This window comes from Hyaloscypha bicolor, assembly GCF_002865645.1.
Source record: "Hyaloscypha bicolor E unplaced genomic scaffold K444scaffold_87, whole genome shotgun sequence".
NCBI classification, from domain to species: domain Eukaryota; kingdom Fungi; phylum Ascomycota; class Leotiomycetes; order Helotiales; family Hyaloscyphaceae; genus Hyaloscypha; species Hyaloscypha bicolor.
Genome location: NW_020194589.1, coordinates 407811 through 424390, shown reverse-complemented (window position 1 = coordinate 424390; position 16580 = coordinate 407811). Strand labels below are relative to the sequence as shown.

Sequence of the window (16580 nt, the reverse complement as noted above, 5' to 3'; positions counted from 1 at the left end):
AAGACTCTGTTTGCTAAGTGTGAAAGTTTTGCGGAAAGAAAGAGTCAGGAGCAGCGAAGCGCTGGGAGAGTTTTCTGAGGAGGCTCCAATGCTGTCTTGGCAGGATAACCAGTCCTCAAAGACATCAACTAACACACCTATCTCAATACCTGGAGAACTGGGCACGAGTTTAGCCAAATCCAGGGGGCCTTGCCTATATTGCTAGCAGACGAACTCGAACATGAGGTTCGTCTCGTTTTACGACTGTCTTCAACTATTCAACCTCTACTTGGAAGCCAGCGACGAATTTCACCTCTCCCATCCCTCCTTCTGTATCTTCAGCCCCAACAACCTTCATCTTCTCTGCAAATTCCACCATCAAGTCCTCCTCTGTCGGCTCAGTTGGGATTGTCTTCCTTTTCTCAGCTTCCTTGACACCAAGCGCAACATCAAAGATTTCTTGGATGTAATCTTCGGAAGTAATTGGTTGCTGTGATTGATTCTGTGAACGCCACAGCGAGTATGCGTCTGGCCTCACGAGAACCAAGTCACGATCCTCCCAAACTGAGCGCACACGACTTTCATCTTTCAACACAACAACATGAAGAGGTATATTCCTTTTCGCCGCAACAGACAGGAAAACTGCTTTCGCTTGCTCGGATGTTGATTGGTAAAATGGTTCGAAGCAGACAAGGGTCAGCCCGTGACTTATCAGGTCAATTGTGCTCGTCTCCCCAATCTTGGTTTTCAGCCAAAGATGTGGAACCCGGGATCCTGGAGCAGAGCTTGGTTGATACTTGTCCACATCCCATAGTGGTGATTGGCTGCCATCAATATCACGCACAATAGCACGACTGTGAGTGAGTCGACGGTCAAACTCCACACCATCAGCAGCTCTCTCGATGCTAATGCCTCGAACCAGATCTGCCAGCCTCTGTCTCTCCGCGTTTGCCGGGTCGAGAATTTGTGGTCCAGTAGTCAAGTACTGAACGGTGTAGTCCGTGAACGTTCTTGCGAGTTCTGTAGCATGAATGAGATTCTGCAGCACGATATACTTCCTTTCGAGAGCGTATGCATCCAGAAGGTGCAATCCACCGTACCCCTGGACCAGGGCACTCAACTTCCACGCCAAATCAAGCTGTTCGTGAGCCCCAGAATTGAATCCAAGCGCGCCGTGCGGCGGTTGCCGATGTGCAGAGTCGCCTGCCAATACCACGCGGCCTTTTTCGGAGATAAAAGATTTCACCACGGCGAAGTTAGGTCGGTAGGCGCTGTGGACGAGGATTTCGTCGATCTTGATCTTGAAAGGTTTTCCAAATGCGCCGCCTAGTATACGATAGATCAATTCTTCGGGGTCGTATTTGGTGACGTCTTCTTGCAGGACGTGTGGGCCGAAATTATGGATTGTGAAAGTCCCACTTTCATCTTGATCTACGAGACACCCGATACCATGGGTGTTGAGGTGCCAAAATCGACCGTACGTCTTCTTTTCTAGCTCCAGCAACTCTTCGCTTCGGAAGTGAACGAGATAGGCCCCAATATTGATTGGACCACCTTTCAGCTTGATGCCAGTGTTCCGTCGAACTCTTGAGCCGGCGCCATCACAACCAACAAGATAGTTGGAAGTGAATTCATGCTCGTTGCCCTCCTTGTCAATGCAGATCGTGGAAACTCCATTTTCGTTCTCTATATGAGAAAGGTATTTCATGCCGTAGTGCGATGTGACATTTTCATTCCGGAGGACCTCGGTCTTCAGGAAAGATTCAAAGATATCGAGGACACATCTTTGATGATGTTCAGATGTCCTTGTACCATCATTGTGTTGCTGATCAAGCTTCTTTTCTTCTTTAAGCGAGAGATGTGGGTCCTTAAAACGTGTGAGATCGACCCTAATCTGATAATCTATCTCACAAATGCTAGAGACTTACCACACGAGCAAACTCAGGCACTGGGTCACCCAATCCGGTATGATGCAAGACAGTCCAAGGTGCATCTGCCTTTGGGACCCCATCAACGCTTCGTAGTTTATCTGCAAGACCCAATATTCGCAGCACCTCCATTGTTCGACCATTGATCTGCTCCATCTTCGGCCATCTTGTCGTAGTGGTGGAAGCCTCGACAAGAGTGCTTGCCTGATGGAAGTGAGAAAGGGATAAAGCCAGAAGTGAGCCCACGGGCCCACCACCGACAATTAGGATGGGTGTGCGAGGATGTTCCTTTCGTTGTGCCATTTTTCAAATTTGGATGACCTCGATAACCTGAAGATAGCTCAATATGATAATTTTGGGTGGTCGATGGCAACGCAATCGGAGATTTTGGTCCAAAAGTTGAAGTGAACTTATTAACAAGTAATCAGAAGGAAGTACATCTGGCCGGATAGTTTGTCGGGAAAGGCGGAGGTGGATGATGGATGAAAGTGATCTTACCGCTATTCAGCATGTACTTAAGTAAGCTTACCCGCAGCCATTTCTGCACACAGTTCGGGCCAATCAGTTTTATGAGCTCTTTCCGTTTCTCAGTTTCTCAGCAACGTATACCATTGCCAAATCTTCCGAGTCCTAAGCCATGCGAGCCGGCATAAGTTCAGCGAAGAAAAAGCCGACGAGTCCGACTCCCTTCTTGCAACTACATTGGCCGCAGAACGCGAGACTATGCCCAGTTTGTATAGCAGCTGCATCTTCCCGCAAATGGGCTGCCGAGAATGCCGCACAATGCATTATGGCTGTTCGCTAGACTCTGGCTCGTCAAGTACAGGCTCGGCAACAATTACTAATCGATTGGACCGCGACGACTCAACACCTCCTCGTGATGCGGTCTGGTAACCTATAGCAATCGGTCCACCGATTATCTATCTCTTTGGAGAAGTACAGGGCTAGAATTGAGTTCCGATCTAATAATAGTGAATCTCCTCACCGTCGCCACCGCTCCGACTCAAATCGACTTCTCCTCTTAACTCGAGACTCGAGTCTCCTCTATTATTTAATATTAATATATAAGATTCGCTCCCCCGTCTCTAATTAACTAAGACTTTATAAGAAATTAGTATCTTATTTTGCTTGTTAATAAAGGAAGGCCGATTCTTTATATACTAATAATATATATTCTTGACCGGAATTAAAGCAATATTAGAAATATATCTAATAGGCATTTTTATACTTAAATTTATTTATATTATTAAGAGGCTTAAATTATAAAGGCATATTAAGGCTTAGAGATTATTTAAGAATTATTTGTAAATAATAAAAAGACTTTAATAAAATGGTTTTTATTTCTCTTATTTTAAATATTAGTATTTATAACTAAAGTTTGTTTTTAAATATTAAATTAACTTATTTTAGACAAGTAATAACCGGATTAAATTTAGAAGAAAAGTTTTCGGGCTTTCTTTTAAGGCAAATAGCCTAAAGATTTAATAGATAATTATATTAAACTAATTTAAGGCTATAAATAAGGCTTTTTAATTTAAATTATTTCTTTTATATTTATTTCTTTTAACTAAATAATAATAAATAATTTAAAAATCGAATTATATAATATATATAAGAATATATATAACTCAAGAATATATAATAAACCTCGAATATTACGAGTATTAATTAGAGAGATTAATGGCCCTTAAATATTATAATTATACTACTATTTATATTATAGGCTTTAGGCTTATAAATTATTATATATATATATTATTAGAAGCTCCTATTTAAAAAAGGCTTTCCTAGATTTTATAAGAGAAATAAAGATTAGTTTTATATTAAATTTAATACTATAGTTTTATAATTTACTAATTTATTCTATTATCTTATTACTCATTAATAAATACCTTATAATCTAATTTCTTTATTCTTAAAAGAGACAATTTAATAAGTAATAATATTTCAAAATTTGCGAAATATATAATCTTTTATTAAAGCTATTCTTATAAAAAAAGTTAACTAAATTAATTCCGATATAAGTAATAATAAAGGCTCGTTTAATACTTTTAATAAGACTTTTTAGGAGCCTTAGAAAGCTAGTAATAATAACGAAAATAATTCCGGTAATAATTAAAATATTAAAATTAATACTTAAATTATTATTATTCTAGTTATAAAATAGGACTTATATATTAAAGTTAAAGTATTCTAATAAAAACAAGAATTAGTAAATATAATTAATTAATATATTCTATAATTAAAGTAATATAAGAGTATTTCTTAGGATATTTTATAGTTTATTATATCTTATAAAAACTCTATTTATAAGTTTACTTTATTTTCCTTAATTATTTCTATTAGAAAACTTCCTGAAATAAAATTAGAACTTATTTCCTTTTTTAATATAATAAGTTTTAAAAGTAATCTTAATACTATTTATTAAGAGCTATTATATAATATTCTAAAAATGTATTTGAATTAAAAAAAGCTTTTTAAAATCTAAATATCTAACTTATATTATAGAAAGTTTTTTAAGAAATAAAAAATATTTGTATTTTCCTAGAAAGTAGTTTTTAGAATCTAATCTTAAATTTATAATAGATATTTTTCAAGAACTAATTCTATTATAAGTATTCTTAGGAACAAATTTTATAATATTTAGAAAACTATAATAAAGTAAACCTTTTTATTATATAAGATTTAGTAGAAGTAATTTAAGGCCTATTAAGCTAATATATTTTAAGTATTTTAAAGCTATTAATAAAATACTTTTAAGAAGCTTTGAGATCTTTATTAGAAGAATAGTAAAATAATTACCGAATTATATATTTAAATAATTAGTCTCGAAATTAATTAGAACCTATATCCTAAAAGAAATTGGATTTAGACTTCTAATATTACTCTATCTAACTATAAAACTTATTAGATATTTATATTTATTTTCTTAAAAAATAAGGTAATATCTATTTCCGAATAATATAAAAAAGCTTAAAAAATTAAATATATTACTTATTCTAAATTTGTGAGGTGTTTGTTAGTAGGCAATAAGACAATAGAATGAATTAGTGAGTTGTGAAACCATAGTGTCAAATTCAGTACAGAACTAATCTCTGTCCCTCCTGTGAGGTCCAGGGAAGCCCCCTCTAAATAGGAGGCCCCGATGACGTATATATAATTAGTGATTTGTAAGCCTAATGCTTATGATATAAACAGTGGTTGGTTGTGAAGTCGAAGGGCCTCCGATCTCCCTGATCGACACCCGCGACATCCGAGGTTCGTCACATGCCCTTAAGTCACGTGCGACCCTACACACATCACAAAATTAAAGAAAGTAAAAATAAGAAAGTTTAATAAAGGCAATTCTATTTTTAAGAATTCTGATTTAGTAAATTCTAATTTATAAGGCCATTAAAAAAGGAAAAATAAATTCCGAAAATTATATAAGAAATTTTTAAGTAATATTTTAGTTCTTTCTAGGCCTTACTAAAATACTAGTTCTATTTTAGATATAGTTTATTAAACTTATAATTAGAAAGAATACTTCTTAGGAAATATGAAATATTTTAAATATAATAAATAGACTTAATAGACTTAATAGAACTCTAATAATACTAAAATTATAGAAAAGTTAAGATATTTATAAAAGCAAATTAATACTATTATTATAAAAAAAGTATTTTAGAAAAGACTTTTTTAAGAAATAAGAAAAAGAAAAGGCCAAATCTTAAATATTAATAATTTTAGCTATAATAAAAAAGATATATTACTTTATATAATTATTTAAATAAAATTAATATAGCCAGAAATAAATATTTTAAAAATATATAATAAACTTAATAATATTAAATTAGATTATAATTTCTTTAATAATAATTAGATTTAAAAGTAAAGCTTTATTATCTTAGCTAAATATAACTAAAAATTTATAACCTTTTATAGAAATAGATTTAAGATCTATTAAGCCTATAACCTTAAAATATTTATTATAAATAATTATAATAAAATATATTTTTTTAAGCTTTAATTCTATAAATCTAAAAATATTAGCTTTTATAGCCTTGTTTTTAATATGAAATTTTATAAAACAACTCTTATATAATATATAAATTATATTAAGAAATAATAGATATATATATTTATATAGCCTAAAAATATTAAGATTCTAATATTAAAAGAGTTTAATAAGGAACTTAACTTATATTCTAAGCTAATATTTCAAGTTTTATTCTTAACTAAAGGCAAAAATAACTATTCTAAATAATAGGCTTTATATATTTATAATAGTTATTAGATCTTTATTTTATTATATAGTTCTAATAATACTAAATAAAAGTTTTTAATATAATAAATTAATATCTTTTAAAAAGAGGCCTTAGAGATATTTATATATTTCCGGAATAATAAATACGAAAATTTCTTAGAAGTTTTCAATTTTAATAAAGCTTTAAAACTTTCTAATTTTAGTAATATTAAATACTCTATTAATATAAATAATATAGTTTTATATAAACCTTTATATAATTTATTAGAAATCTAATTAAAAGTATTATATTTGTATTTATAAAATAAAATCTAATAAAAGTCTTATAAAAATATTTATTCTTTTTATTTCTAAGAAAAATAAAGAGCTATATCTTTATATTAATTATTATAAACTTAATTAAATTATAATTAAGAATTAGTATTTGCTTTCCTTTATTAATAAAATCTTTAATTAATTCTAAGAAGCTAAAATTTTTATAAAGTTAAATCTTAAAAATATATATTATTAGATAAGAATTTATAAAAAATATAAATAGAAAACGGCTTTTAGAACCCGTTATAGCTATTTTAAATATCTTATAATACCTTTTAAGTTAGCTAATATACTAGTTATATTTCAAATATATATTAATATTATATTTATAGTTTTTTATTTAGATAACATCTTTATTTATTTCCGGAATAAAAATAAATACTATAATTATATTTATTAAATACTTATTAGGCTATATTAAAATAATCTATTTTATAGATTTAATAAATATAAGTTTAATATTAAAGAAATCAAATTCTTGAACTTTTTTATTAGAATAAAAAATATTCATATGAATTCTAAACGAGTTTATAATATTATTAAATAGCTAAAACCAGAATTATTTTATAATATTTAAGTATTTCTTGGATTTACTAATTTTTATTATAAATTTATTTATTATTACTTTTAGGTAATTATAGATTTAATAAATCTCTTAAAAGAAATAAAAAAGAACCAGAAATCCGGTTTCTTTATATAAATAAATAAAGTAGCTAAAAGCTTTTATTATAATACCTGTTCTGGTTTATTTTAATTCTTTTAGAAAGATTTATATTAAAATTAATATATTAAAATTCATAATTACTAGTATTATTTTATAATAAATTAATTCTAGTAATAGGCTAAAGAAATACTAGTATCTAATAGTATTCTAGTTCCGGAAATTCTTTAGAGCCAAATATAATTATAGTACTTATAATAGGAAGTTATTTATAATTATTAAAGCCTTTAAATATTAGTACTATAATTTAAAAAATTCAGATTTATAATCGAGGTTATTATAAATTATAATAACTTCTAATACTTTATAGAAATAAAATATCTTAAAAGTTATTAAATATATTAGATAATATATTTTATAATATATAATTTTAATATTATTTATTATAGAAATATTATAAATCTAGTAAATAGATCTAATAAAAGACCTAATTATAAAAAAGGTTTTATTAATATAATATAATAGGTATATATAATAATATATAAACAGATATTAGATATTATAGATCTAGTTTCTAATTTTAAGTAAAGTTTATAATTAGAATTATATGAATTATATAGGATTATATTTCCTAATTAAATAAAGTACTTTATAGGCTTAGTTAAATATTAGGAAATATATAAAGAAATACTCCTAGCTTTAGAAAGGGGTATTAATTAGTCTTTTATTAGAATTAATTCTTGGAATTACTTATATTTATAAGTATTATTCTATAGCTTATTTACTTTAATTACTTATATATTACTTTACTATTATATATCTTATATTCTAATTAATCTAATCTTTAGAAAGCAGTTTATTATAAGGTAGTTAAGCTATTAATAGACAAAACTATTAATAGCTAGAGTATTAACTAGAAGAAGTGCCTCTATTATTATTAGAGTAATCTAGTTAGGTATTTTGGAAAATATCTAGTTAAATACTCTTTATACTATCTAATTAGAAAAAGGAAATAGAACTCAGATATCTCTAGAACTAGCTAATAGAATAATAATAATAATAATAGAGAAATTAGTAATAGCTTGCTATTATACTACTAAGTTAGAAGTAGAGATATAATAAAAAGAGAATCTGGAAAGCTAAAAGCTCAGATCTATTATTTTAAAAATATTCGGATATTTAATATAGAATCCGTTATATTTCTAGTAGTATTTTTGGTTTAGAGAATTCTAAAAACTCGAGAACTACTTATTTACTAGAAAAAGAATATTAAAGAAGCCCAGGATTTCTTTTATTAGGCAAAGTTAAAATAATATAAAAATAATAGAATTATCTAGGCTACTAATATAATAAAAATTATATATTATATTTCCTATTTTAAGAATATAGCCAGAAATATCTAGAAATATAAGAAATAATAAGTAGGTATTAATATTATAGATTAGGAGACCTTTATTAAGTTTATAAAGAACTTTATCTTAAATCTAGAGAATTATAATAATAATACTTTTACTAAGTTTAAGGATATTAAATAATAGTTAGACTAAAGTATTTAAAGCTTTATATTTTATTTAGATAGCTTATTAGATAACTTAGAATATATAGGTTTATTATAAAAATAGAATAATTTATTTAGTAGTTTAAATAAGAGATTTGAAATAAGATTAATTATTAAGGAAATATTTTATAAAAAAGAGAAAAGCAGATTTTTATAGCTATAAAAGTTAAGAATAATTTAAACCTATTTATTTAATAGAAATATAATAATAAGCTAATAGGATAATAAAAGAAAAAAAATAGAAAAAAAGAGAAAAATAATAATAAAGAAAAACGAAAAAGAAATATATCTTTATTATAAGATTTATAAAATCGGAATAATAAAAATATAATAATAGAGTCTAATATAATACTTATATTAGAATTTATAAAACCGGATATAATTTGCTTTATTTACTAGAAAAAGAATTATTATATTACTATTTACCTAAATTAAGAAAACTAACTTACTATAACTATAATAAATCTAGTTATAAATTATATAAGTACCTAGAACTAAAGAAGCCGAGAAATAAATATATCTTATAATAATTATACTTATTTATATTATAGAAAGTAAAGTTCCTAAAACGAGAATAGTAATTAAGGTTATTATTAAAATAAGAAAAAATAAATAAAGAATTAAAGTATTAGTTAATTCGGGTATAAAGGCTAATTATATAAAGAGGAAATTAGTTTTAGATATAAGTATTTATTAGTATAACTATAGTTATATAATATAGAAGTAATTAGAAATAATAGGATATAAGTAATAACTATATAACCTTGTATTATATTAGTAACTTAACTAATAGCTAGTTCTTATTAGGCTTAGCAGATTTAGGAATTATATATTAATATTATAATATTATAATTCCTATTTCTAAAGAATAACTTTACTAACTTATATAAATAGTATTTCATAACTATATAATAATACTATATATTTCTAGTAAACTAATACTAATTAGTTTATATTTAGATTAGAATAAGATCTATTTATATATATAAATTAGGAAGAATTAAGCTATACTTGCCTAAGATTCGGTTATTTAAGGGCAAAGCCATTATTCTAGTTAAAGAGAGAATAACTATTAATTCTATTATTTATAATTCGGTTATATAGGCAGGAAAAATACTTAATTTTACTAAAGTCCGATTATATTATATTAAAAAAGGAAATATCTATTAGTTCTATTACCTATAATTTAATTATATAGGCAGGAAGGGCACTTAATCTTACTAAGTACTAAAACGGTTAGCTATTTAATTATCCTATTCTATTTCTATTTAATTCTTATAAAACCTTCTCAAAAACTACTTTCTTTTAAATCTCTAGGGCTCTTAAGCTTTAGAACTATTAAGTTCTCTCGGAATCTCAATATTTTACTTCTTAAATTTTACTTCCTAAATTTCTTATTATAAATGAAATTTTTATCTCGAATATAATACCTTCTATAAACTACTTACCTTATAAATTACCTTTCTTTTTATAGTACTCTTCTTATAAACTATTATATCTCGAACTAAATATAAGCTTATAAAATACATAATAGTAGAATATACTATAGTAAATAATTCCTTTATTAGATCTATCTAATCCGATTATTCTATAAATAATAATAATTTCAAGGAATTAGTAAGAAAGTAAAGATATGGAATTAATCTAAACTTTACTAAAGCAGATAAGATAACTGAGTTCTTAAATACTAAGCTATTTTAATATATTTTCTATAAAATAATTAATAATAATCTCTAGAAGCTATTTAGATATAATTTTAAGAACTTTACTTATTAAGGGAACTTTAATAAGTTTAAGCTTCCGGAAATACTATACCTATATAAGACCTTTTAGTATAGTAGTATATTTATATAATAAAATAGTAATACTAATACTATTATAAATATTCTATATACTATTATAAAGGAAAATAAATAGTATATATAATTAAATAAGAATATATTAGTAGCTAGACTAGATCTTATTAAGGAACTAATCTTATTAGGCTTTATTACTTTTATAAAAAATAAGTATCTAGAACCTATTATTTTTAATATTCCTATATTATTACTTCTTATATTATCTTTTCTATTACTATATACTAGTATAGAAGCTCTAGAAATAAATAATATACTCCTATTATTACTACTACTATAATTATATTCGAATAACTTCTAATTTCCTTTAACTATAAGACTTATTAGAGAAGTTATTAAGATTTATATTAAAGAATAAAAGTATAATAAATCTAATAGTAATTTTAATTATAAACTTATTATTTTCCTTAATATTTATTAATATATAGAGCTTCTATAAAAGGTACTAATATGAGCTTTTCCTACTATATTAAAGAAATTAGCTCAAGACTACTTCTATAGTAACTAGCTCTCTTAATATATATATAAAGAGGCTTATATTAATATTTATAGTTTCTTTAAAGGCCCTAAATTCGAATATCGGAATTTAGACAAGTAAAATACTACTATATTAGCTTCTATAATAGCTAAATTTCAGGAAAAAATAATATTTGAGACTATTTAATTACTAATTAATAAACTATATTAACTATAATATAGTTTTATATCTAACTTGCAAAATACCGAATTCCTCTATAATAAAATTATTACTTCTTACTAAAGCTCCCGGATATATAAATATATAATCTTAAACTTTCCTATAAATCTCGGCTAGCTTATTAATAAGCTCTAGTTATTTATTACTATATATGAGAGCAAATAATAAGCTAATTCCGAAACCCTTTTTACTAATTAATAATACTATTCTTAGAATTCTCTAAGCTATTATTTCTCCGGAAATTATTAATATAAACCTAGCCGTAATTTCGGAACCTATAATAATTATTCTAAGTCCTGTAATTATAATAATTATATTCCGAAATCGTATTTTATATATAAGAAACCCGAATACTATTTATAAAAATATATACTAGAGAAATAAGAGGCTAAGAAAACTCGATTTAGGAATAGAAATATCTATTAGTTTAGATCTCGAAATACCTATAACTTTAATAAATACTTTAGTAATACTTATATATAGTATATTACTAAAGCCAAAGGTAAAAAGAATAGTAGGAGTAATAAGGATAAACTAGTAAATAATAGTTTTAAAGCTTTATTAGCAGAAACGAATAAAGAAGAGAAATATTACTCAGATTCTTACTTTATTTTAGTTAAAAGCCTTTTAGCTACTTCTATTACTTCTGCTTTACTAATAACTATAGCTAATACCCTTATAGATAACCTTATTTCTCTTTTCCTTATATATTAGATAATAGGCGAAAACCATATCTTGGAGCCTATTAAATCCTTAATAGAAAACGCTTAGACTTTTATAATTAATAATATATTAAGATATAATACTTATTATTTTTACGGAGTTATAATTAATACTAGAGCCTCTAGATATTTAACTACTAGTTCTAACTAATTCCAAGCTTTCTAATAAACTAATAATAGTATTAAACTTAATAAAATTACTAAAAATTAAGTTAATATCTAGTTTAGTATTAGATCTATATTTTTTATTAGATTTATAATAGTAAGTATACTAATTAGGTAAGTATAATTCTATATTATATTTTTAAAGATTCTATTTTTACTTAGCTTAGCTAATATAGATAAGCTAGGGATCTACTTTAATAATTTTACTAATTATCTTATTACTTTTACTAGAAAATACATACCTGTAATATAATATTTTACATACTTTTTTCTATTTTAAAATATTATATTATAAGGCTTTATTTCCGAATTCTTTACTTATAATTCCTGCTTTCTTATAGAGATTAAATTATAATATTTATATTATTATTTTAGTTATTTATTTATTAGTAAACTCTAAAATATACTAGAATAAATAAGCTATAATATTAATATAAAAGCCCTTAAGTATTTTATAAAGTACTATAAATAATACTAGAAATATAGCTAATTACCCGAATAATTTAAGTTTAATCTAAGAGATAATATTAGCTTTAATTACTCTATTATTATTAATATTTTCTATATTTCTAATAAGCTTATACTTTATATTATTAATAAAGGCACTTAATATTAAGCCGGCTAATAGCTCTAGAATATTAGTATAATATATATCTGGGATATATTTAAGTAATACTAGATTAATAACTATTTAGGCCTTTCTAATTAGATTATAGTAGATATTAGAAAGTAGTTTATTAGTAAGAAGTTCGCTTAGCTTATAAATACTATAGGAACTAAGGTTAAGATTATTCTTATAGAAGCTTATAACTTCGTCGGAATTATAGAATACTATTATAGCCTAATCTAATATATTTATCTTATTATTATAGCTAAAGTTAACGGAATTAATAAGGATACTATACTTCAAATAGCTTTTAAGGCTATTAATAACTTTATAGGACCTAATAGTATTATCCTAACTCTTTTAGTTTATAGTACTTTACCTTAAATAACTAAATATAATACCCTATTACTTACTATATTATAGTAATTAGTAGTATTTAAGAAGGTAATAGTAAAAATTCAGAAGCTTTAAGCTAGATATTAAATTGCAAATGCTTTAAATACCTGAAATAGTTCTAGTACTACTAATATTTATAAACTATCTCTAAATTCAAATATTCTCGTTTAGTATAAAGGAAATACTAGTTAATCTAATAGTTAGAATAAACTATATAAGCTAGTAGCTATTAATAGAGAGAACTATATACTAGCTCTATTATATAGTAATACTATCTTTTATTTAATTTCTATAAAGCCCTTTTATATAGGAAATATTAAGGTTATTACTAATAGCCCCGAACCTAAACCTATTTCCGAACCTAGTAATAAGACTAAAGATAATACAGGTATAATTCCTTTTATTATTCCTGCTATTTTACTAAAATATAGTAAAGAATACCCTTATAAGACCCCGGATATTATAGTATTTCTATAGAATAATGAATTATATAAGAATTCCCATTAAGTTAAAGTTACTAGTCTCCTGAAAAAGAATATATTTAAGGTTGCTCTTAGATCTCAGATACTAAAAAAGATATATATCTTTAACTCCCGGTTTATTAATGAGATTAAGAATAAAAGTATAGAGAAAAAGCTTAAGAAGTCGAGACTAGTTATCTAAGCTTATAATAATAATAAGAAATATATAATATTAATATAATTACCTATTATCTAATATATTAGCTAGAGAATTATTCTTAGTATTACTATTATAATAATAAATACTACGGAATTATATTTATATAATATCTTATAAGTTTATATCTAATTAATAACTTTACTTAATTATAATTTTTATATTAATCTATTCTATAAGCTTATTAGAGAGCTAAATCTAAAGAATAATTCTATTCTAAAGGTTATAAAACTATTATATAATATACTAGAGGCTAGAAACTACTAGTTTAGAACTTATTATTCCTATTATATTAATAAGCTTTTTATAAAATAATTAATTTATAACTCTTGCCTTCTTTATAGCAAGTAATTCTTTGAAATTATTAGCTTTTAAACTAATAATACCTTATTTATTAGAACTAATAATTTTATAAAAGTAAAGTAACTAAAGCTTTATAAGGCTAAGTTCTTAGTTAAGGAACGTGAATCTTTTACTTTTAACTATAATCTCAAGTTTAATAGAGGTATTATTTATACTAATACTACTAGAATTATTCTTATATAAGAATACTAGTATAAAAACCTTCGAACTATTTCTATAAAAAATATTATTACTATAAGTAATAAGAGTACTATTTATTAAAATCTCTTTATTAAGAACTAATATATTACCTAATATACTAAAGAAGTATATATTATATTAGTCTATTAACTAGAAGCTTTATATAACTTATTAATTATTACTTAAGCTATTAAACTCTCGGAAAATAATATAAAGATATTTAATAAGTATATTTAATAGCAAATTGAGAATACTACTAGAGAACTAATATTCGTAAAGCTAGTAAAGAAGTTCTTATATTTAATTATTTTTATAAATGCTTTATTTATAAATAATAGAGATTTTTCTTCTTAAATTAGATATATTCTAGTTCTAGTAAATGAAACTAGATATACTAATATTATTTACTAGTTCTTTACTAAATACAAAAGAGTTACTAGAAGCATTCTAGCTTCAGAACTCTATAGTATAGCTTATGGTTTTAATATAGGCGCTTTAGTTAAATCTATAATTAATAGAATACTAGAAATAGAACTATTACTAGTTATTTATATAAATTTGAAGTTATTATACGAATGCCTTATTAAATTAGGCATTACTCGAGAGAAATACCTAATAATTAATATAATATGCCTTTACTAAGTATATAAATAATAAGAGATTACAGAAGTTAAGTAAATTAAGGAAGAATTAAATCCTATTAATTCTATAACGAAATCAAAGCTATTAAATACCTTTAAATGCCTTATTAATATAAATACTATATAATTAGATATAAAGAAATAGGTTAAGTGCAAATAGAATAAGAAATAGATATATAAATAAAAGAATATATATAGAGATTTCCTTAGTATCTGGTATTTAGGTATCTGGTATCTAAGTATCTAGTACTAGGCCAGATTAGGAAATTAAGTATCTGGGTATCTGGTATCTAGTATTTAAGTATCTGGTACTAGGCCAGATTAGGAAATATAGATATATGAGATAGGAGAATATTATAAGAAGAGAAGTCACGTATAAAAGACCGCGGCCTTTGATATATAATTAAAACCTTAAAAGTAATATAGATATATAGAGTATTTGGGGAATCTAGTATTAGGCCGGATTAGAGAATTTATATATAATTAGAAAGAAGTATTATTTTCTATTTTTTGCGTTTTTTAAAGAGTTTCTAATATTAGTATAGCTATAGTTATTAATAGTTATATAATATAGTCATATAATATAGAAGTAATTAGAGGTAACGGGATATAAGTAATAATTATATAACCTCGCATTATATTAGTAACTCGACCAGTAGCTAGTTTCTATTAGGTTTAGTAAATTTAGGAATTATATATTAATATTATAATACTATAATTCCTATTTCTAAAAAATAACTTTACTAACTTATATAAATAGTATTTCATAACTATATAATAGTACTATGTATTTCTAGTAAACTAATAGTATTTTATTAATATTAAAAGTAATTTCCTTATTTTTATTAGAGAAAAAAAGAATTTATTTATATAAAGATTATATTCTTGAAATTATTATTAAGGATATATTAAAGAACTAAAAGAAAACTAATATATATTTTATATTATATAATTTTAATCTAAACTATATTAATATAATACTTGGATTCCTATAACTTTACCAGATTAATTCCCTAATTTCCTTTAAGGAAATAATATAGAAATACTAGATTTAATTATAAAAGATTAAAGTTCTAAATACTAGAAAGTTTACTAAAATAATAAAATATAAAATATATATTTTTCTATTAATTATCTATTCTATAATAAATAGCTAAAGAATTATTACTATTATTATAAATCAAATAGTTATATTTCCTAAAAAATATTAGAACTTTTTTCAAGTATTTTTTATAAAGGCTATATGTATATTACTTAACTATTATATAATAGAATATTATATAAAGCTGAAACCAGAGTTCTGTATATATTTTATTAGAAAGAGAATTTAAAGTTTTTCGGGAATATCTTAATACTAGTTTAGAAAAGAAACAAATTTATTATTTTACTAGTCTAGCTAGTATTCTAATTATATTTATTCTAAAAAAAAAGAGGCGGCCTATATCTATATATTAATTACTAAGGTCTAAATAAAATTATTATTAAGAACCGAATACTATTACTATTTATTAGTAAAATAATAAATAGGTTTTATAGAACTAAAATATATATAAAGCTAGACTTAAAAGATATTTACTATTAGTTATAA

The 16580-nt window shown here is 24.6% G+C and overlaps 1 protein-coding gene across 1 annotated transcript; it reads right to left on the bottom strand.

Annotated features, from left to right (window-relative positions):
* Positions 1 to 165: 165 nt before the first annotated feature.
* On the bottom strand, positions 166 to 2299 carry K444DRAFT_413418 (FAD/NAD(P)-binding domain-containing protein). The gene is made up of 2 exons (XM_024872630.1): positions 1908 to 2299; positions 166 to 1846 (listed from the first exon to the last, which is right to left on the bottom strand). Exons 1-2 carry the CDS (start codon positions 2208 to 2210, stop codon positions 254 to 256), a joined length of 1896 nt encoding a protein of 631 aa, XP_024735489.1. The 5' UTR covers positions 2211 to 2299; the 3' UTR covers positions 166 to 253.
* Positions 2300 to 16580: the final 14281 nt, after the last annotated feature.